The 22,605-nt window shown below is 37.2% G+C and overlaps 1 protein-coding gene across 4 annotated transcripts in view; it reads left to right on the top strand.

Moving 5' to 3' along the window:
- Window positions 1-22,257, top strand: part of LOC150091589 (E3 ubiquitin-protein ligase arih1-like) — a 268,953-nt gene extending 246,696 nt beyond the window's left edge. For all 4 annotated transcript variants that reach the window (XM_090384745.1, XM_090384752.1, XM_090384760.1 and 1 more), the window contains 2 exons: window positions 7,648-7,760; window positions 21,798-22,257. In XM_090384745.1, coding sequence (XP_090240871.1) covers window positions 7,648-7,760; window positions 21,798-21,879 — 195 coding nt within the window. In that variant the 3' untranslated portion in view covers window positions 21,880-22,257. The remainder of the gene's footprint in view (window positions 1-7,647; window positions 7,761-21,797) is intronic.
- Window positions 22,258-22,605: the final 348 nt, after the last annotated feature.

The raw sequence follows: 22,605 nt of genomic DNA, 5'->3' as shown, positions 1-22,605 counted from the left end.
TCACATCACCTCGCCTGTGCCTAGTCTCCAGACACTGTAATTTGCAAAACTTAAGCCTTTCTTTGTAAGAGCACCCCTTTGTTCCATTCACTAATCTTGTTGCCCTTCTCTGTACTCGTTCCAGCAGCTCTACATCCTTCTTGAAATGAGGCCTCCAGACCTGTATACAGTACTCAAGGTGTGGCCTGACCATTGCCTTATACAAGGGAATAATCACCTCCTTATCCCTGCTAGAAAAATTCCTGTATATCATTGACAAGACACCATGAGCTACTCTTGCAGCCCATCTGCACTGCTCAGAGAACTTCATATCTGCCTGCACAATTACCCCCCAGGTCCTTTTCATTATCTACCACTGTCGGTGTAGTACCACAGAGTTGATACATTGCTCTGGGGTTGCTGTTTCCCATATGTAGTACTTTACATTTGTCAATGTTAAACTTCATTTGCCACCTCTCAGACCATCTGCTCAACATTTCCAGATCCTGTTGCAGCAGCAGCATAGCGTCAGTAGTGCCCTTAACAACCCTGCCAACTATTGTCTGCAAACTTGGACATTAAGCTTGATATACCATCATCAATATTATTTATAAATACAGGAAACAATAATGGACCCAACACTGAACCCTGAGGGACTCCACTAATAACATTAGTCCACGATGAGCAGTGTCCATTGATTACCACTCTGTCTTCTCCCCCTCAACCACCCCTTTATCCATAGCAGAAATTTTCCTCCAATGCCACACTGCTCCAATTTGTGCATCAGTCTTCCATGTGCAACAGTATCAAAAGCCTTTCTAAGGTCCAAGTATATAATATCAAAGTTATTCCCTGCATCCAGTTCTTTTGTGACTGCATCATAGTATCCAATCAAATTGGTCAGACAAGACTTCCTCTTAACAAAACCATGCTGTGTCCGAGCTATAACTGAAGTCTTGTCTAGATGATCTTGCAGTGCTTCTTTAACCAGTGCCTCCATTAATTTTCCTGGAACAGAAGTTAAACACACAGGTGTATAATTACTTGTGTCAGCCTTTGATCCTCCTTTGTGAATTGGGGTTACATTTGCACATCTCCAGTCTATGGGTACCTCCCCTGAGTCCAAGGAAGCTCTCATAATTATGGCTAAGTGTTTGCTTACTTCCTTTGCTGCCTCCTTTAATATAACTGGATAGATCCCATCCACCCCAGGTGCCTTTCTTGTGTTTATCTTCAACAATTTCTCCTCCACTTTACTCTCAGTTATTACAAGATTATCTAGCTTAATGATAGAGTTGAATACACCTCTGGCATTCCCCTCGCTGAATAACTCCTCATGTGTGAATGTCGATGCAAAATATTCATTTAGTTTGTTAGCTACCTGAGCAGGATCATCAACAGTTGACCCATCGATATCAAGTGGACCAATCTGATTCATCCCCTTCCTTCTAGAGTTTACATAAGTAAAGAACTCTTTGCTGTTTTTCTTTGCATCCCTTGCCAAAGATTTCTCGTAATCTGCCTTCGCCTGCCTAACCTCCTTTGTAACTTGGTTACAGATCAACTTATATCTATCATAGGCTTCTGTGTCACATGTTAATTTATATGTATCCCATGCATACATATTAGAATTATCCTGCTCAGGTAGCTAACAAACTAAATGAATATTTTGCATCGACATTCACACATGAGGAGTTATTCAGCGAGGGGAATGCCAGAGGTGTATTCAACTCTAGCAGTAAGCTACAGAATCTTGAAATAACTGGGAGTAAAGTGGAGGAGAAACTGTTGAAGATAAACACAAGAAAGGCACCCGGGGTGGATGGGATCTATCCAGTTATATTAAAGGAGGCAGCAAAGGAAGTAAGCAAACCCTTAGCCATAATTATGAAAGCTTCCTTGGACTCAGGGGAGGTACCCATAGACTGGAAATGTGCAAATGTGACCCCAATTGACAAAGGAGGATCAAAGGCTGACACAAGTAATTATAGACCTGTGAGCTTAACTTCTGTTCCAGGAAAATTAATGGAGGCACTGGTTAAAGAAGCACTGCAGGATCATTTAGACAAGACTTCAGTTATAGCTCAGACATAGCATGGTTTTGTTAAGGGGAAGTCTTGCCTGACCAACTTGATTGGATACTATGATGCAGTCACAAAAGAACTGGATGCAGGAATAACTTTGATATTATATACTTGGATCTTAGAAAGGCTTTTGATACTTTTGCACATGGAAGACTGCTACACAAATTGGAGCAGTGTGACATTGGAGGCAAATTGCTGCTATGGATAAAGGGGTGGTTGAGGGGGAGAAGACAGAGAGTGGTAATCAATGGACACTGCTCATCGTGGACTGATGTTATTAGTGGAGTCCCTCAGGGCTCAGTGTTGGGTCCATTATTGTTTTCTGTATTTATAAATGATATTGATGATGGTATATCGGGCTTAATGTCCAAGTTTGCAGACGATACAAAGGTTGGCAGGGTTGTCAAGGACACTACTGACACTATGCTTCTGCAACAGGATCTGGAAAGGTTGAGCAGATGGGCTGAGAGGTGGCAAATGAAGTTTAACATTGACAAATGTAAAGTACTACACATGGGAAACAGAGCAATGTATCAACTCTGTGGTACAACACTGACAGTGGTAGAGAATGAAAGGGACTTGGGGGTGGTTGTGCAGGCAGATATGAAGTTCTCTGAGCAGTGCAGATGGGCTGCAAGAGTAGCTCATGGAGTATTGTCAATGATATACAGGAATTTTTCCAGCAGGGATAAGGAGGTGATTATTCCATTGTATAAGGCGATGGTCAGGCCACACCTAGAGTACTGTATACAGGTCTGGAGGCCTCATTTCAAGAAGGATGTAGAGCTGCTGGAACGAGTACAGAGAAGGGCAACAAGATTAGTGAATGGAACAAAGGGGTGCTCTTACGAAGAAAGGCTTAAGTTTTGCAAATTACAGTGTCTGGAGACTAGGCACCAGCGAGGTGATCTGATAGAGGTGTATAAAGCCTTGAATGGTTTAAGCATGCTCAATGCTGATGGGATTCTTCCTCTAGCTCAGAAAAATCACCTGAGAGGGCATAAATTCAAATTGAGGAAAGACAGATGTAGGTTAGACGTGCGGAAATTTGCCTTTAGCCAGCGGGTGGTTGGTTGGTGGAACAGACTTCCATCCCTTGTGGTGGAGGTTGATAGCCTAAATAAGTTTAAGGCTCAGCTGGACGGGTATTTTGAACGAACAGAGGGGTGAAGTGGAAGTGGGTTTTTTTTTTTTTTTTGGCTGATGCTGCATAAGCTTGCTTTCTTGCATCAAATGCCTCTACTAATGCTAATGCTAATAAACAAAAGTAGCAATTTCAGCTTTATTTTACTAAAATATCAGTTTTAAAATCAATAATAAATAAGATAACAAAATATGTACTACAAAACTCTACACAGTAGGATAAACTGATGATGTTTCCAACAGCAAATTCTAAATGGGAAGCATTCAAGGAATTAATCTTGGAAACCACTAGGCTTTTCATACCAACTAAGAAATACTGTTCAAGGTAGATATAAGCTGGTCTGCAATCAAGTCACAAAGGAGGTTATGCAAGCAAAGGCAGATTACGAAAAATCTTTGGCAAAGTATGCAAAGATAACCAGCAAAGACTTACTTCTAGAGTTTACTTACATAAACTCTAGAAGGAAAGGGATGAATCAGATTGGTCCACTTGATATCAACGGTTCGACTGTTGATGCATCTACATTCACACATGAGGAATTCTGTAGGGACAGAAGTTTATTAAACTCTAATAGGGGACTAAATGATTTTTAATAACTGAGTGCAAAGTGGTGGAGTAATTGTTGAAGTTAAACATAAGAAAGACACCTGGAGTGGATGGGATCTATCCAGTTATATTAAAGGAGGTTGTTGTTGTTGTTATTTGGTTTTTAGGAGCATTAGCAACTAAGGCCATATTGCTCTGTTTAAAGGAGGTAGCAAAGGATGTAAGCAAACCCTTAGCCATAATTATGAGAGCATCCTTGTAGGCAGGGGAGGTCTCGATGGACTGGTGATGTGCAAATGTATTCCCAATTCACAAAGGGGATCAAAGGATGACACAAGTAATTACAGACTTGTTAGTTTAACTTCTGTTCCAGGGAAAATAATGGAGCCACTGGTTAAAGAAGCATTGCAGGATCATCTAGAAAAGACTGCAGTAATAATTCAGACAACAGCATGGGTTTGTTAAAGGGAAGTCTTGTCTGACCAATTTTATTGGATACTATGATGTGGTCACAAAGGAACTGGATGAAAAAAAAAACTTTTTATATCATATACAGTACTTGGATTTCAGGAAAGCTTTTGATACTGTTGCACATGGAAGACTACTGTACAAATTTGAGCAGTATGGCAAGTTGCTACAATGGATAAAAGGATGGTTGACAGAGAGTGGTAATCAATGAGGCTGCCCTTCATGGACCAATGTTATTAATGGAGTCCCCAGGATTCGGTGTTGGGCTCATTGCTGTTTATATATTTATTAAATATTTAACATAATATAATGCAATATAATATAATTATTGCCAGTAATTTTGATGAAGGTATATAAGGCTTAATGTCGAAGTCTGCAGATGACACAATGGTTGGCATGGTTGTTAATGACAGTACTCACAGTATGCTACTGCAACAGGATCTATAAAAGTTGGGCAGATGGTCTGAGAAGTGGGAACTGAAGTTTAACATCGACAAATGCAAAATACTACATATGGGTAGCAGTAACCCAAGAGAAATGTACCAACTGTGTGGTACTACACTCAGGGTAGTGGCAAATGAAAAAACTTGGGAGTAATTGTGCAGTCAGATATGAAGTTTTCTGAGCAGTGCAGATAGGCTGCCAGAGCAGGTTATGGGGTCTTGTCAATATACGGGAATTTTGCTAGCAGGGATGAGTTGATTTTCCCTTTGTAAAAGGCAATGGTCAGGCCACACCTTGAGTACTGATCTGTAGGCCTCATTTAAGAAGGATGTAGAGTTTATAGAGTGAGTACAGAGAAGGGCAACAAGATTGGTGAGGGGGAACAAAGGGGTGCTCTTACAAAAAAAGCTTAAGTTCTGCAAATTTCAGCATCTGAAGACTAGGCACCTGCAAGGTGATCTGATCAAGGTATAAGGCCTTGAATGGTGTGAGCAGGCTCAATGCTTATGGTATTCTTCCTCTTGTTGAGATTACGAACCTAAGGGGACATAAACTGAAACCTGTAGAAAGACAGTTGTAGAATAGATGAGCAGAAATTTGCCTTTAGCCAGCGGGTAGTTGATTGCTGGAACAGACTTACATCTGTTGTTGTGAAAGTTGATAGCTTAAATAAATTCAAAGAAGAACTGAACAAACATTTGGAATAAATGGATGGGTGAAATGGAAAGGGTTTTTTTTTTTTTTTGGCTGATGCTGCATAAGCTTGCTTTCTTGCATCATATGCCTGTAATAATTCTAATTCTAATGCATTTTTCTTCTCTGCCATATGTCTCATTAGTTCATCTGACATCCATTTAGGCCTAAACCCTGAACAATATATCTTATTTGGTATGTAGCGCCTAGTAGCTTCCAAGATAAGTTCTTTGAATGCTTCCCATTTTGAATTTTTTTGATGCTGTTGGTAACATCATCAGTTGGTCTCACTGTATAGAATTTAAATACTGTCTCAGACCATCGTAGTTGCCTTTACAAAAGCAATAACCCTTCCCTTTACCCCTGATGGTAGTTACCTCTTTGAGTAAATCCCACTTCAGCACACTGTGATCACTGCCACCTAGTGGTTCCTCTCTCTGCAGATTCTTAATGCATGAAGAATCACTACTGATAATCAAATCAAGAGTATTACTCCCTCTAGTTGCCTCCCGAACATGCTGATTAGAAAACGATCATCCTATAAATCCACAAAGCCTTACTAGTGTGTGAGTGACCAATCCACAAATTCCAGTCAATATCTGGGAAATTAAAATCCCCATTATAAGACTCTCTGATTTACTGGCCCACTCTATTTCCCTGTAAGTTTCTTATTATACTCATCAGAGTCATTAGGCCTATAGCACACTCCTACTCTCAATTTTGATCTCCCAATGCTTATGTCACACCAAACTGACTCAACAGTGCACTGTCCAGCGACGTCGACTGGCTTCACTTCCTTGGATTTTGTGTTTCTTAACTAATAGCATAACCTCTCCTCCCTTCCTATCCTGTCTATCCTTTCTGTAGACGTTGTGCTCCCCAAATTCTAGTTCTGCATTCCTTATATCTGGGTGACACTACATCTCTGATATCCCAACAATATCCGCCTTTGATGCTTTGAACAATACCTCAAATTCATCAGATTTATTTACCAAACTCCTAGCATTGGTGTACACGCAGGTATACATGCACCTGTTTCTATTCTTAGCTACCCTAACACAACCCATGTATTTACTTGTACCGCAATGACTCCCAGCAGTCTCTGAAATATCCTGCATCTTGTTTTCCAGGCTTCTGCTCATTCCAATAGAAGCGGTGCAAGAATCACTTTCACCTCTGCCAGTGGCTACTGTTAATCTAGCAGTCCTTGTATCCCCCCCCCCAAGCTAGCAGTTTTCCGACCCACCTAACACTGCCTCGATAGCATCAGCAAATATTCTTGCACCCTTTATATTTAAGTGTATCCCATCCCTGTAGAAGCAGTCCCTTCTGTTAACAAGTACAGACCAGGCTGAAAAAAATACCTCTTGAGCCTTGCACAATCTTTCCAGGGCCGAATTGATCGACAAGGCTCTCATCATATACTCCCTCCTATCATGTCTAGGCAGAATTGGAGACACTTTCAAATTTAACCCTAATTCACGGCTTTTTTCAACAGTGACCTGTACTTCTTAAGTAATTCTGCCAGTCTCCTACTCTTAATATCATTAGTGCCAACGTGTATAACTGTATCACCTTTTGTGCCCTTAAAAGATGATAACCGCTCTACGTCATCAACCTTTGCCCCTGGCAGACATACCCTGGTCCTGTTCCACCATATTGGACTAACAGCCCACCAGAGGTTGTGTGTGTCATAGGAGAAAGTGAAAAGAGCCTGTGAAATTACTTTTGTGAGATTGGAAATCCTATGGTAATTTTCTTATGGTCAGATTTAATGAATAATCAATAAGAATAATCTTGACAATATGAATAATATCTTCAGTTTTAGTAGACTTTAATTGATTGCTATCAAATTGACAGCCTAACAGATGGTCATGTGCAGTATGGGTGAAAGTTCTGAAAAATTCATTATGTGTATGCAGTGGAGCTTGGATATTTCAAATTATTATTTTTTCCTCTTGAAGTTTCTATTGTATATAGTGAAAAAATGTATATAGTGAAAAAAGAAAAAACTCTTTAATTGAAAGTTTTAGTGCCTATATCATAATTCAAAGTCATTCACATTAAAAGTGTCTTTTAGCATAACCAGTATTTAATCATTATATGCACATTTATTGTTTATTAAATGGCTTACAATGAACAGGTAGAACTATTCAGATGTAATGTGTTTATCATGTGATTGTTATCTTGCCAGAAATTGCATGTAAATTCTCACATAAAAATGCATTGAAATATTATAAATAATTTTATAGTTAAATTCGTAATGAATTTGTTACTTGAATCTTTTAGGATAATCAGCGTGATCTTGAAAGTGCAACAGAAAAACTATCAGAATACTTAGAAAGAGATATAACCCAAGAAAATCTACTAGATATAAAGCAAAAAGTTCAGGACAAATATAGGTTAGTTTAATCTCATTGATAGTTTTATTATGTTTACATGGGTTAAATAAAGCTGATCAAATTTAGTGTTTCATGATATATAGTATATACATAAAAAAAATTATATTCTTCAGAAGTCATTTGCAGGATTTTTAAGATCATGGAAAGCATTTTGCACCTATGATATAAGAAGGTGGTTCAAAGTTCATATCCTAACACATATAGGAAAGCTGTACCATCATGATTCCCTTTTAAATTTTCAACATATAATTTCCTCACAATGCAGTGCACTTGTTCCACCAGTGTTTCTCAACCTTTTTGCTTTGGCAACACATTTACTAAATAATCGAGTTTCCATTACACAGATGAAATAAAAATTCAACATTTCATTAACACATAACAATTGTACTTATAATTCCTTATTTAACAATAAAACAGGCCAAGGATCATATACAGTCGAACTTGGTTATAATGAGCACAGAAGTAATGTGATCGTGGCTGTAATGAGCAAAAAGCCATAATGATTTTAATTTACACGTATTCCTATACAGTTGCTCACTGTTATGAGCATACTACACGGATATACTGTACAAATTTTGGTAACTATGCAAACATTCTTAATTGCTTGGGTAGTCGAAAAAAAACCTAATTCTTGAAATAGACAAAAATGAAAAGGCGACTTAGCTTTTATGACCACTCGCATTGGATTAATGGCCAGTTTATGACCTTGTCCTTTCAGGGACAGGGGCCACACAATAGTGCATTGGCATACCACTTGTCACATTACCCTATTGTCTTGTATTCACTGAACCATAATTTATTTTGGGACTTCTAAGAATTCTGAAAACGGGATTTCTAAGAATTTTGGAAACGGGACTTCTAAGAACTTCGTATGCATTTAAGGACTTCTAAGAACTTTGTATGCAGATCACTTTACTGTCATTTTAAAGTAAAATCAGTTAGAAACAAACCCTTCCTTCTGGAACATGTCTACTAACAAAAGAAAGTCTCTCTCGATTCACAAAAAAGTCAATTATTCATGAGTTAGAACATGGTGAAAAAAATGTTGAAGTGTGTAAAAAGTTTTCTTTATCCTCTTCAAAAGTATCAACATTGTTGAAGAATAGACATGTTTACCTGTTGGCATTGAATAACTGGGAGGGAGGGGGGGGTGGATTTAGAAAGTGAGAGGTTACAAACATCAGTCTTAAGATTCATAAATAAAGACTAATTGAAATCATGTTTATTATTAATTATTGTTTTTAATTACGGATAAATAAATTGTTTAGTATTGAGTGTATGGTTTTAAAATTACAGACAAATAAATTGTGTATTAAGTGTATTGTAGTTTATATAAGAATATAATACAAATAATATGTAGGTATATGATTTTTTCTCTCTAATATTTCTTTTGTTTTTTGAATCTATCTTTTTATCAAGTTATTGAGAATTAAAAAAAAAATAGAAGGCAGATTTAACCCATCACTGATATAGTGAGTAGTGGTTATAACAAGGAAATTTTGTCGGTTTCTTGATGCTCATTATAAACAAGTTCAACTGTATTTGACAAACTACGATAGTGTTCCTCAATTTTTTTTGCTTTTACTTTTCAACAATACAACTCTCATAGCACATCAAATAAAAGGTCAATTTTCTTGGTTAAAACACAACAAAAATGATTGAAATTCCTTATTTAACGATAGAAATCATAATAAAAATATTTAACAATGCTTGTTTATTAATATTAAATTAGTACAAATATTGAGCCAAATCATTATTTTTCAAGAGTGTGTACAATGAAATCTACTTACAATTCAATATTTAACAAAATTAACATAAAGAAATAAATTCTGGTGAACAGCAATTGAAAATTTATGTGAAATTTCGGCTTAGTGTTTGGCTGCAGAAACTTGTAATAGAGAAATTTTCGATACTGCAACCCTCAGCTTCTCTTCTACAGAAAGAAGCCTTTTCTTTTTTTAATATATATTTTTTTTAATCTCGGTGAGTGCTGAAAATGCTAACTTGCAAAGGTACGATGGGAAAAAAGGCATTATTACCGTTATAGCCTAACTCAGCATTATATTAAACTTAATTTGAAGAATGTGATCATTCCTCAATTTGTTCTCCTTCCTAAGACAATTGGAATGTTTCAAGTTGCTTTTTGAAAATGGATCTCTCTTCTTCTGACATTATTATCCAGGGTGGGTCTTAGCTTTCTTGAATGATATTCCACCAATAAGCCCTCTCAGAAGTCAAACTTTTCCAACTTCTTATTTTCATGGTCTTTAAGTCCTTTTCTACTTCATCCATCCATATTTTTTGTGGTCTTTCTCTCACTCTCCTCCTTGTAGGTTTCCATTTCATTACACTCTTAGTTGTTTTGTATCATTCATTCTCATAACACATGCCCAGTCAAGTCTCTGGTTCTTCACAAATCTGACGATGTCCACATCCTGAATAGATATGCCTTCATTTCTTCCATCCAATGCTCTCTTGAAGATGATGTCCAAGTAAATGTTAACCAGGAGGGCGGGGGGAAAGAACACATCCTTGCCTTACTCCACATTCAATGTTGGTGTTTTCTGTCTTTTTGCCATCAACTACAACAGATGCTGTTTGGTTCCTGTAGAAGTGTTTGATTATTCAGATGTCCTTTTCATCAAGGCCGGACTTCTCATTCAGCTTGGTGTGTTGGAAGGCCTTCTCAAAGTCAATAAAACAAAGATAGGCATCAATCTGTTGTTCTTCTGCACCTTTGCATCGTGACTTGGGCACAAAATAGTGCTTCTCTTGTACCCAGTCCTTCCCTAAATCCAAAACCGCACATCATCCATCGACTCATCACAATTCCTGAAAATCTGATTTTGAATTTTATATAGCAATATGTTGAAGACTGGCTCATCAAGCTGATTAGTCTGAAGTCTCCACAAGTTGATACTGTTGCACTTGGAAGACTACTGTACAAATTGGAGCAGTATGGCATTAAGGGCAAATTTATGCTATGAATAAAGGGATGGTTGGGTGGGGAAAGACAGAGTGGTAATCAATGAACACTGCTCTTCTTGGACTAATGTTATTAGTGGAGTCCATCATCATTGTTCAATGTTGGATCCATTGTTGTTTTTTGTGTTTATTAATGATATTGATGAAGGTATATCAAGCTTAATGTCTAAGTTTGCAGACAATACAAAGGTTGGCAGGGTTGTTAATGACACTAATGACAGTACACTACTGCAACAGGATCTAGAAAAGTTGAGCAGATGGAGTGAGAGGTGGCAACTTAAGTTTAACATTGACAAATGTAAAGTACTGCATATGGGTAGCAGTAACTCCAGAGTAATGTATCAACTAGGTAGTACTACACTCAGGGTGGTAGAGAATAAAAAGGACCTGGGGGTAATTGTGCAGTCAGATATGAAGTTTTCTGTGCAGTGCAGACAGTCTGCAGGAGTAGCTCATGGTGAGTAGCTCTGCAAAAGTAGCTCTTGTCAACGATATGCAGGAATTTTTCTAGCAGGGATAAGCAGGTGATCATCCCCTTGTATAAGGCAATGGTCAGGCCACACCTTGAATACTGTGTACAGGTCTGGAAGCCTCATTTTAGGAAGGATGTAGAGTGCTAGAAAGAGTACAGAGAAGGGCAACAAGATTAGTGAATGGAACAAAGGGTTGATCTTACGAAGAAAGGCTTAAGTTTTGCAAATTAGTGTCTGGAGACTAGGCACCTGAGAGGTGATCTGATTGAAGTGTATAAGGCCTTGAATGGTTCGAGCAAGCTCAATGCTGATGGGATTCTTCTTCTTTCCCAGATTAATTGCCTGAGGGGACATAAATTTAAATTAAGGCAAGACAGTTGTAGAATAGATGTGCAGAAATTTTCCTTTAGTCAGAGGGTGGTCGATTGCTGGAACAAACTTCCATCTGTCATTGTAGTTGACAGCTTAAATGAATTCAAGGCAGAACTAGACAAACATTGGTTGGTGGAACAGACTTCCATCCTTTGTTGTGGAAGTTGATAACCTAAATAAATTTAAGGCTGAGCTGGACAGGTATTTGGAACGAATGGAGGGGTGAAATGGGAGCCGTATTTTTTTTTTGGCTGATGCTACATAAGCTTGCTTTCTTGCATCATATGCCTCTACTAATGCTAACATCTAGAGCGAATGGATGGGTGAAATGATACCAACATCAGCATATGCACAGACCTGCATTGTTTTTTTATGCCTGTGTGTCCAGTCACTTCTAATTTTCTGACAACCACCTTCAAAACCAAGCTAAATAGCACGGTAGAGAGTACATTACCTTGTCTAATGTCAGTGTTAATGTCAAAGGGAGTCATTAACTCTCACCACTGCTTTAGAACCAGCCAGTGTCGCTTTTATGAGCCTAACAATCTTTGCAGGTATGCCCAAGAGAAGGAGATCATTTATCACTTCCTCTCAGTTAAGAAAATCAAAAGCTTGTTTGAAATCTACATATAGGTTATAATAAATGTATATTGTACTCAAATGCTTTTTCTTGTATCTGCCTCAAGATGAAAATCTGGTCAGTTGTTGAGTGATTGGGTCACTTGATATTTTCCAATGATATTTCCCTAAATATGCTACCAATCTGTTATAGATAACTCCAGACAAAACACCTTATAAGATACATTCAGAATTGTAATACCTCTGTAGAAAGCAGTTAATCACCTTTCTTGTGAATCTGCTGTATGATTCCAAGTGTCCATTCATCTGGGATTTTTTTCTTCTGTCCTTATTAGTAGTATCAAATTATGTATTTATTCTCCATAGTGTTACCCCACTGTTCTTAGCAACTCTACAGTTATTCTGTAACTCCCGGTGCTTTAAAGTTCTTTAAATTTCTTCGAAGCTTGTCTTCAATGTACAGATCTACCATATAGTACAATAGCTGTTTTGTGTCAGTTATATCTCCTATTAAGGTGCTCTTAAAATACTCTTTCTACCATTTCAGAACCTCCTTTTTTCTCAGTCAGCAAATTTCCTCTACTATCTCTATATTTATTCTCCATAGTGTCACGGTGAAATTTCTAACTTTCGATCGGAATTCCTCTGTACTTTCTTTAATCTTCTTATGAAACTTTCTAATTTACTTCTTCTGTAATGTTCCACTATTTCATCGACCTGCCTTCTCAAAGCCTCTTTTTCTTTCTACATACCCAAGCTGCAACAATCCGTTTTTCCTTGTAGTGGTCACTATTTGCTCTGCTATTCTGCTGCAAATATTTCATCTTGGTTTGTCTCTTCAATTCTACTGCTTCTTGGCACTCATCACATCATTCCTCTGTCTTAAGGTCTCACCCAAGGTTACGTGAGCTGCACCCAGAATTGCTTCCTTTATACGAGTCCATTTTCTTCAATCTTGTCACTGCTTTCCTGTTTCTGCAGCCTTCAGGCAAACTGTGCCTGTACTTTGTTTCAACAAGTCTGTCTTTCAATTTTTCTGCATTCCATTGCTTAGTTTTCTGTCTTTCCCCTTGCTACTAGAGCTATTTTATACTTTAGTCTGACTCCCACTAGAAAATGATCAGAATCAAAGCTGGTGCCCCAAAATGAACGGCCATTTTCAATTGCATTAGCCCACCTCTTAGAAACCAGTACATGATTGATGTGATTAGCCTGATTTGTACTGGGGATTTTCCATGTACCTTTATGAATATTCTTTCTTAGAAATAATGGTCTTTGAGTAGTACAATTTGCTGCTATCAACAACTTTAAGGTACTCATGACCTTAAAGTTGTTGGCAGCAGCAAATTGTGCTACTCAAAGACCATTATTGTTTATTTGTGGAGGCTGTCTCTCCCAAATAAACACATGAAAACTTCTTCCCTGCCTAGTTCAGCATTGAGTTATAATAGCATCATGTCTTTGAAGTCTTTCTCATACAGCATGGAGTTCATAATAAAATCCATCTGTAATGTCATCATCTACACCTTCAGTTGGAGCATGCACATTAATGAAGGTCACATTATGGAATTTTCCTTTAATTCTAAGGCTGCAAATTCTCCCAGACACATATGAAAGCAAGCACTGATTTGTGTATTCTCTTAGAAATCAAAAATCTTACACCCTGTTCTCCTTGTCTGTCATCAATTCCGGAGTAATACATTGTAAATTTCAACTTTTTAATCACACCTTTATCTTTACCTTTGATCTTTAGTCTTTTGAAAGTCAAAAATTGGCAGCCATGTAGGGAGGCCAAGTTGTTTATAGTCACTGATGATTTGCACAAGTTGTTCATTTATCTACTAGAACAGTGTTTCCCAAACTGGGGTCTGCGGACCCCTGGGGGTCCATAGACCAGTTCCAGGGGTCTGCGAAACGTTCAGAAGGTATCAATTAATATGTGATTAGTTTCTTAAAAAATATACTGATAGAATCACAACAAATTTCATTATAGAACATTACTTATTTTCAATACAATTAGCATATATAATCGTATACATATTTCAAATTATTCGTTCTGTGTATAGCAAATTGATGATAAAAATTGTTGTTATTATTACACACACACACACACACACACACACACACACACACACACACACACACACACACACACACACACACACAGAGTGTCTATAAATGGTGGGAACACTTTCAATAATTTATTGCACATGGAGTAAGAGAGATACCATTTACTTATTTATACTATGAAAGAGAAAACATGAAAGTTTCCCAGTTGTTACTGCCGAAATGTGTAGTTCCATCATTCACTGCCAGTTGGCATTACCTGTTGTAACTCTACCATTGTAACTGGGCAATTCTACCTCAATATGCTGCAGCAATGGTTGATGCCTCAAGTTCAGGAAGATAGTGATGACTTTATTTACCAGCAAGACAGGGCCCCCTCCCCACTACCATAATGACATTTGGAACTACCTTAACACCGAGCTACACAAGCGCTGGATCGGACATGCTGGAGAAAGGGACGAATGTGTCTTGAAATGGCCGCTGGGATCACCAGACTTAACTCCCTGTGATTTCTTCTTGTGGGGCTACATAAAGGATCATGTTTGTGTACCACCTTTGCCACGTGACATCATGGAACTAAAGCAGAGAATTAAAGAAGCTACCACCACGGTCACACAGGATATGCTGGACAGGGTATGTCAAGAGTTCAATTACCATGTGGACATTTGTAGTGCCATACGTAGTTCCCACATTGAGTCGTTGTGAAGTGACTTGATGTAAAAAAGACCTGACATTTTCTCTTTCACAAGGTATGCATATGACACTTATATCTGTCCTACTCTTTGTGCAATAAATCACTGAAAGTGTTGCCACCATTTATAAACACACTATATATATATATATATATATATATATAGGAGTCTGCAGACTTGTTTTGATTTTTGAAGGTAGTTTGGGAATACTAGACCAGCCTAATCATTCATCTAATACTCTTGATCTCCTTCTCAAAGTACACAGTAAATGTTAGTGGTCCTCTAGGCACCTCATATTACAAATTGGTGATTCTCTTCTGCTGTGAAGTCCTTAACATTAGCCCAGTCACAACCCTCCGCTCCTGCCCTTCAGCAATCCTGTAACTCATCTAAGGATCTTGCCCATGATATTAACGTGTTTTAGTTTATATTACAACCTTGTGTGCAGGACAGAATCAAATGCTTTGTTAATATCCAGTTGTTAAAATTATTTTCTACATTCTCTGAAAAAGTGAGCATATGAAATAATTTATGTATTCACTTTTTCAAGGAATGCAGGAGGTAATATAGAGTCTTCGAAAAAGTGGTCTTTGTCTTCACCAATATGGTGCAAATCCACAAAGTAAATATGAACAAAGACCTGGATATAACTTAGGATAAGAACCTCACCTTTTGATATCACTTTTGTAATCTGAAAAATAAATTTTATGCAATACATTGGAGCCATAAGCAAGAACTAATAGGCATTGCAGAACATATACTCCCCAGCTAGTATTTCTTAATGTGTGTTAACCATGTCATCCTTTGTGCATCTGATCACCCAGTACCAAGGGGGAGACACACAGTTATGATGGAGACCTTGGTACTAGATGATAAGTATAAATTGTTGGTGTTGAATAACCCCACCAGTATCAAGATCAGTTCTGTTTTCCACACTTGGCATTACACCATGGAAATATATTGTATCGCTCAGAATATAAGAACATTACCGCAACTATCTACCAACAGATGTATATGTAGTCAAAAATATTGCCTTATGCCTCAAAAAGATAAGAAAAGACAAGAATTGCTTTAGAAGCAGTTTTTCAAACTTCCAACATTTGAATTCATTATTCCTAAATAATTTTATATTACTAGAATCACTTAAGAAAAATAAAGAATACTCTATTTTTCTTAAAACTGATCCTGAAAGCTTTTGTGTAGATAGAAAATATAGGTCCTTGACACTTCAGAAAGTATAAACATTTCTCCACCTCTAGGTTGCCTGATGGACAACTACAGCTCATAGGTCAGGTATTTTGTACATAAGACTACCATTTGAATCATGATTCCATCAGATAAACTTACTCAATCTCAGCTTGCAGTGTTCAATTAACATAGCAATTAGACTGCTCACTGGCTGAAATAGTGGCATAACTGAAAAATCGTAATTCTGAGATAATTGATGTGAACAATTTGGCTTTTAAAATTATGTGATCGTTCAAATATATTGTGATTCATCTCATGTCCAGTGGTACTCAAAATTAGGCTGGCTTGATCGAGATGAAAATCATGTATTAAATTGATTAATAAATAAATTTTCAGTAGCCTACCATGACAAGGATAACTGAGCAGCATTTTCAAAGTACAAAGTTAGATCTATCACCATTAAATCCACATATTACAAAATAAAATATTTTTGTGTAAATGTCCCTGATTCTATGCAGTCATCTTAGAGTATAAACAGAAAATCTATTTACCACATTTTCTGGACTATAAGATGCACCCAGGTTTTAGAAGGGGAATTTTATATTAAAAAAATAATAATTATTGCATATACAGTAAAACTTCTCCTAACGGACATCTCTCTACAATGGACATTTTCAAATTCCCCAACTCACCTCTATTGGTTTTTAACGTGTTTGCAGCTTCTGTCTAGTGGACATTCTCTGTAATGGACGCGGACAGGCAATCTGCACTGTTTCGTTTAGATTAGCACTTAATTTGATCTCCCCATAACGGACAGCGGGCAAGCTAATGGCCCTTTTTCTAGGAACTTTTCTTCCATGTATTGCCTCAGTCGTGTATTTATTTTCTATTTCCGATTCTCTGAATTTTATCAAGGTTTACGTCACGGTTCTAAACCCTTTTTCAAGAATTTTAAGGCACGTGTAAAACTTCTGATGAATTCGGTGTGTGCAGGGGGGGGAGATATGGTCAGCCTTTCGTCTTTTCAGTTTTGTTCAGTGTCGTGTGAAGTGCACAATGTCTTCTCATAAGCATTTAACTTTAAAAGATAAAGTCAAACTCGTTAATGCGTATGATCGGCAAAAAAATAGTGTTCACACTCTCGCTGCAAAATTCAAAATCGGGAAGACGCAGGTAAGCGACATCCTAAAGAAAAAATGAACTGCTCAAACAATTTTGGCAACACGGAAATGATCAGGTTCAAAAATCATTCCCAAAAACTGTTGGACTTCAAATTGACAATGTTACGTATGAGTGGTTTTGTCGTGAAAGTGCTAAAAAAATTCTCATTAATGGGCCTAAAACTATTATTAGGGAAAAGGCTTTGGAGGTTGCGAAATCTATGGGAGTAAATGAGTTCAAAGCTTCTGTGGGATGGCTAGACAAGTTCAAAACTCGGCATAAAATTTCTTGGAAAACCGTAAGTGGCGAAGGTGGATCTGTTGATACTGGGGTTGTAACAGAGTGGACCGTCAAATTGGAAGATTTATGTCGTGATTTTGAAGCTAAGGATATTTACAACTGTGACGAAACAGGGTTGTTTTTTAAAGCTCTTCCTGAAAAAACAGAGTCTAAAAAACGAAAAGTGCCAGTGCGGAAAAATTTCTAAGGAATGCTTGACTGTACTATTGTGTACAAATATGCTGGGAGACTTTGAACAACCTCTTGTTATAGGAAAACCACAAAATCCTCGTTGTTTCATGGGCATAAAGTTGAATCTTGAATGTTGATTGGAAGTCTAATAAAAAAGCGTGGATGACACGAGATATCATGAGCGAATGGATAAGTCACTTTAACCAAAACATGATTCATCAAAACAGAAAAATTATTCTTTTCATGGATAATGCTGCATCTCACCCGCACATTGAATTGTCCAACATTCAAATCGTTTTTCTGCCACCAAACACATCTGCAGAGTGTCAGCCCTTGGATCAAGGGATAATAAAAAATTTTAAACTTCACTACAGAAAACGTGTTTTAAGACATCTCATTGCAAACATGAACGATGTAACATGTGCGAGTGACCTTGCAAAGAAAATCAGCATCCTAGATGCGATTCAATGGATTTCCTCTTCAGTAAACGCAATTAGAAAACAAACTGTCGTGAACTGTTTTGTAAAGTCTGGCTTCTCAAACACAAAAATTGAAGTTGTGAACAGCAATGTGGAGCACCAAGAAGAACAAGAACTTCAATATCTATTGATAATGTACGATATTTCAGCTACAAGTGACCCTGGCTAAAATGATATAGACTCGAACCTCACTGCAGAAGATGGTGCTATAGATATCAACTACATTATCATCGATATTTTTCAAGAAGTTCCTCACGAGGATGAAGAAATGGAAGGAGGTCATTATGTCAAAGAACATATTAACGACGAACCACCGATGAAAATAGAAGTGCTCGTACAAATCAATCGTTTAAAAATGTTTTTCGCCGCTGAAGTATCTTACTGAAGGACTTCCAAATGTTTCTTCACTCCAAACAAATGTTGAAAACAAAATTATCAGCCGGAAGAAGGTGCAGAAGAAAATAAGTGATTACTGTATGTATTTTTCATAAGATAAAGTCATAATATGCATAGCACAATTGTATGTATATTATTAACAAAAATATTGTGCAAAATCTGTATATAATTTAATTTAATTTTACATTAAACGTTTAACGATTTTTCTTTCTTTCTTTTTTTTTTTCTACCTCAGACTTCTTGTTAGCGGACACTTCTCTCTAACGGACACATTTTCGTTCCCCATGGCTGTCCGTTAAAGGGAAGTTTCACTGTATCTGAAATATAAGTATATTTAAAGAAATTCAAACAACTCTGCTTGTCATGACACTAAAAATGTCACAGCTTATTACTAAACAAAATGTTGGTATAAAATGATTTATGTTGTGATCTGAACTTTCACTTTCTTCAAATAATGCCATCTGCAGTGCCATTAAGGGCATTTCTGATTTTACATTTGTTGAAAGATTTGAGGTGACTAGAAGAAAGTAGATTTTCATTGATCTTTTTCATTAGAAGTAAATGAGTATCTAGTGTGATACATGCATAAGCCCTCACTTTCAGATATGCTAAGGAACAGTGATACCCAATCTGATCTTAAAATTCACTGTGTGCACTTAGAATACATTAAAAGCATAAGATGCATGGCAATTTTAGACAACATTTTCCAGGAAAAAGTTCATCTCATGGTCCAGAAAATATGGTATTTATAATGGCAAGATAATTTGTGAGGACTGCTATGAACTGTGCTGTACTTTAACTAAAAGTTCAGTAATCAAAATAACAATCATCTGCAGTTGATTTTAAGAACTCTGTTCAGCAAAAGTCCAGTATGATTTATGAATAGAATCAATAATAGGAGAAAATGCCTGACAATTTAAAGAAACTGTTATTAGAATGCCAATCTAATTAGTCTAATTTCATCTATTGGAAATTTAATACTCAAGTTATTTATGTATACTTCACTTATTTACAGGGGGTGGGGGGGAAACGTAGCATGTGTGAGTTAAAAAAAATTTTGGATTCAAAATTGTTTTAATTGTGATGTCTCTCTCTCTCTCTCAGCATATATTTTTTTAGAACTTTTTTAAACCTTAAAGGTTATACAGCAGGCCCCCGTTATAACGCGGTTCACTTTATGCTGATTCGCTATAACGCTGTTCTTATATTATAACCCGTATCTGACTATAATGCTGTCACAGATCACTATAACGCTCTTTTACAGATTGCATTTTTGGAATATGTAACAAAATTGTTTCATTTGATGGAGTCGATAGCTTGAAAATGAATAGCAAAACAGCATTAAAACTTCATCTGTTGTCTCTACCGTTCTCCCAACTCCACTAATCACTTGGAGCTCTTTGACTTCCTCTTGTTGCAACTTGACTTTCTTCAGTCCAACTTTCCTAACAGTGAGGTAATTTTCCTTGGTGATTTTAATGTTCACAACTCCAGCTGGCTTCCGTTTTCTAGTCACACCGACCCAGCAGGTCGAGATGCTGAGGCTTTTGCAATTACTAATAACCTAGCACAGATTGTTCATTTACCTACAAGAATACCGGACAATCCGAATCATACAGCCAATACGCTTGATCTTTTTCTCACAAACAACCCTTCTAAGTACACGGTCGAAGTGAGAGGTCCTTTAGGCACTTCAAATCACAACTTGGTGATTGTCTCTTCTCCAATGGAACCTTTATCTCATGGCTATTCGCAACCTCATGTTGTTTGGCATTACAAGAATGCAAAATGGGATTACCTGCGAGACTTCTTTTCTTCTTTTCCTTGGTCGGATTACTGTTTCAAAACTCCTGATGTCAACGTTTGCTCAGATCGTGTCAGTGAAATTATTCTTGCAGGAATGGAATCCTTTATCCCACACTCCACTTTAATATCTCGTCCTTTATCTAAACCTTGGTTTTCCAATAAATGTGCTAAGGCTGTTCAAGAGAAGAATGTTGCATATCGTAATTGGCTTGTTTCTAATTCTTCAGTTTCATTTTCTGCCTACACCAAATCTCGCAACAATTGTAAAGCAGTTATTAATCAGTCCAACCTAGAGTTTGAAGAGGCTAAGAGTAGAAAACTTGCTTCTTGCCCTAATGGTAGCCGAGCATTCTGGTCTCTTGCCAAAGCTATTGGCCACAACTTTTGCCTATTTCTGCTTCCACCTCTGTCCAAACCAGATGGTTCTGTTGTCACTTCAGCCAAGGATAAAGCTGACCTGCTAGCATCCCATTTTTCTTCCAGCTCATCTATTAATGAACTTGGTAAAACACCTCCCACCATTCCCAACACGGTCCATTCAATGCCTCCTGTGGTCTTCCGTCAAAAGAATATCAGAAGGATTTTGATGAATCTTGATGCTAAGAAAGCCCCAGGTCCTGATGGTATTTCTCCACTTGTTCTCAAAATCTGTGCTCCTGAACTTACTCCTATTCTTTGCCGCCTTTTTTCACTTTCTTATTCCAAAGGTGTTTTTCCTTCTGCTTGGAAATTTGCTCATATCCAGCCAGTTCCTAAAAAGGGTGACAAATCCCTCCCATCCAATTATTGTCCCATTGCAATTACTTCTACTCTTTCTAAAGTAATGGAGAAATCAATTAACCGCCAACTCTTAAACTACCTAGAAACCTTCCGTCCGATCAACGATCACCAGTATGGATTCCGTCAGTGTCGATCCACTGGTGATATTCTGGCTTACCTTATGGGAATGCGGCGCTCACTTAGTGCAGATTCACTTAGCGCTCTGTTTTTCCAGAACGAATTATCAGCATTAAGCGGGGTCACCTGTAGTGGCATCCCTGATACTCTAGATGTCAATATATAGGTATCATATTTTCAATCTGCATTTCTCATATTCTGATATCCAAATTTACATGGTGGTACAAGTCAATTTCCTGAAGAAATGGCAGCATCACCAAAACAGTTAGGGTGGTAGTGGCACCACATTAAAATAAATAATTTTGATACCTATCAAAAGGAAGTGGGGTTATTTGAAATGATGAACATTAATGCTGTTGGTTTGTAAGCCTAGTATAACAAAAGGATTTGTATCCTGTTATTATTAATGTATTTATAATTTTTATTTACTTATTATTAATTATATAAAGCTATGTTTTTTTCCCCCACTAGGTACTGTGAAAGTAGGCGTAAAGTTCTCCTTGAACATGTCCATGAAGGTTATGAGAAAGACTGGTGGGAATATACTGAATGATAAACCATGTGTGCCACAAATTTGTCCTTTGAATTATTGGCAAAAGAGCTGACTGCAGTGCAGCAGCAATATTTGTCATCTCACTCGTTCCACAAGTGCAACACCATACTTAAAAGTGGAACTCAACATATTTTGTTGAACAAGAAGTTTACTACAATGCCAAACTCTGTACAGAGAAGCAAGTAACAGTTTTCATTTATACTGCAGTCAAAGGGGGAAGGAAGTGAAAAAGTTTGAGGCAGTGTATGGATTTTTGTGTATGCACTTTGTTCATAAGCAGAATAGCAGTTCTGATTTTCTTGGTGCATGAAACTAGTTATACCTGTGATCATTTCTCCTTTTAATGATGTTTATCTCCATCAAAACAGCGGTCTGGAAAAAAACAAAAAAAAAAAAAAAAAGGACTTTGCAGAATTGTTTTAAGGAACCCAATAAAAAAAAAAATAAAAAAAACTGTGAATGTTTTGTCTTGAGTCTTCTTAATTTAATGTATTTTTGATTTTTTTTTTTTATGTAAGATTATGGATTCTGTATGAAGTTCTGTATATAGATATATTATATATGCTTTATACTGACTGAAAAGTTAAAACTATTGTGGTGTACTGTTTCTTTTTCCACATATTATACTGCAGTTTCATTTTGGATATTACCAAAAGTCACTTACTCCAGATTGGATTTTGTTGGACCATTATTAAGAAGTGAATAAACATGGACAGTTCAAATATT

This window comes from Mastigoproctus giganteus, chromosome 1 (assembly GCF_048544385.1).
Source record: "Mastigoproctus giganteus isolate SK-2022 chromosome 1, ASM4854438v1, whole genome shotgun sequence".
Taxonomy (NCBI): domain Eukaryota; kingdom Metazoa; phylum Arthropoda; class Arachnida; order Uropygi; family Thelyphonidae; genus Mastigoproctus; species Mastigoproctus giganteus.
The sequence above is the reverse complement of the archived record's forward strand: the minus strand, read 5'-3'. Positions and strand labels throughout refer to the sequence as shown.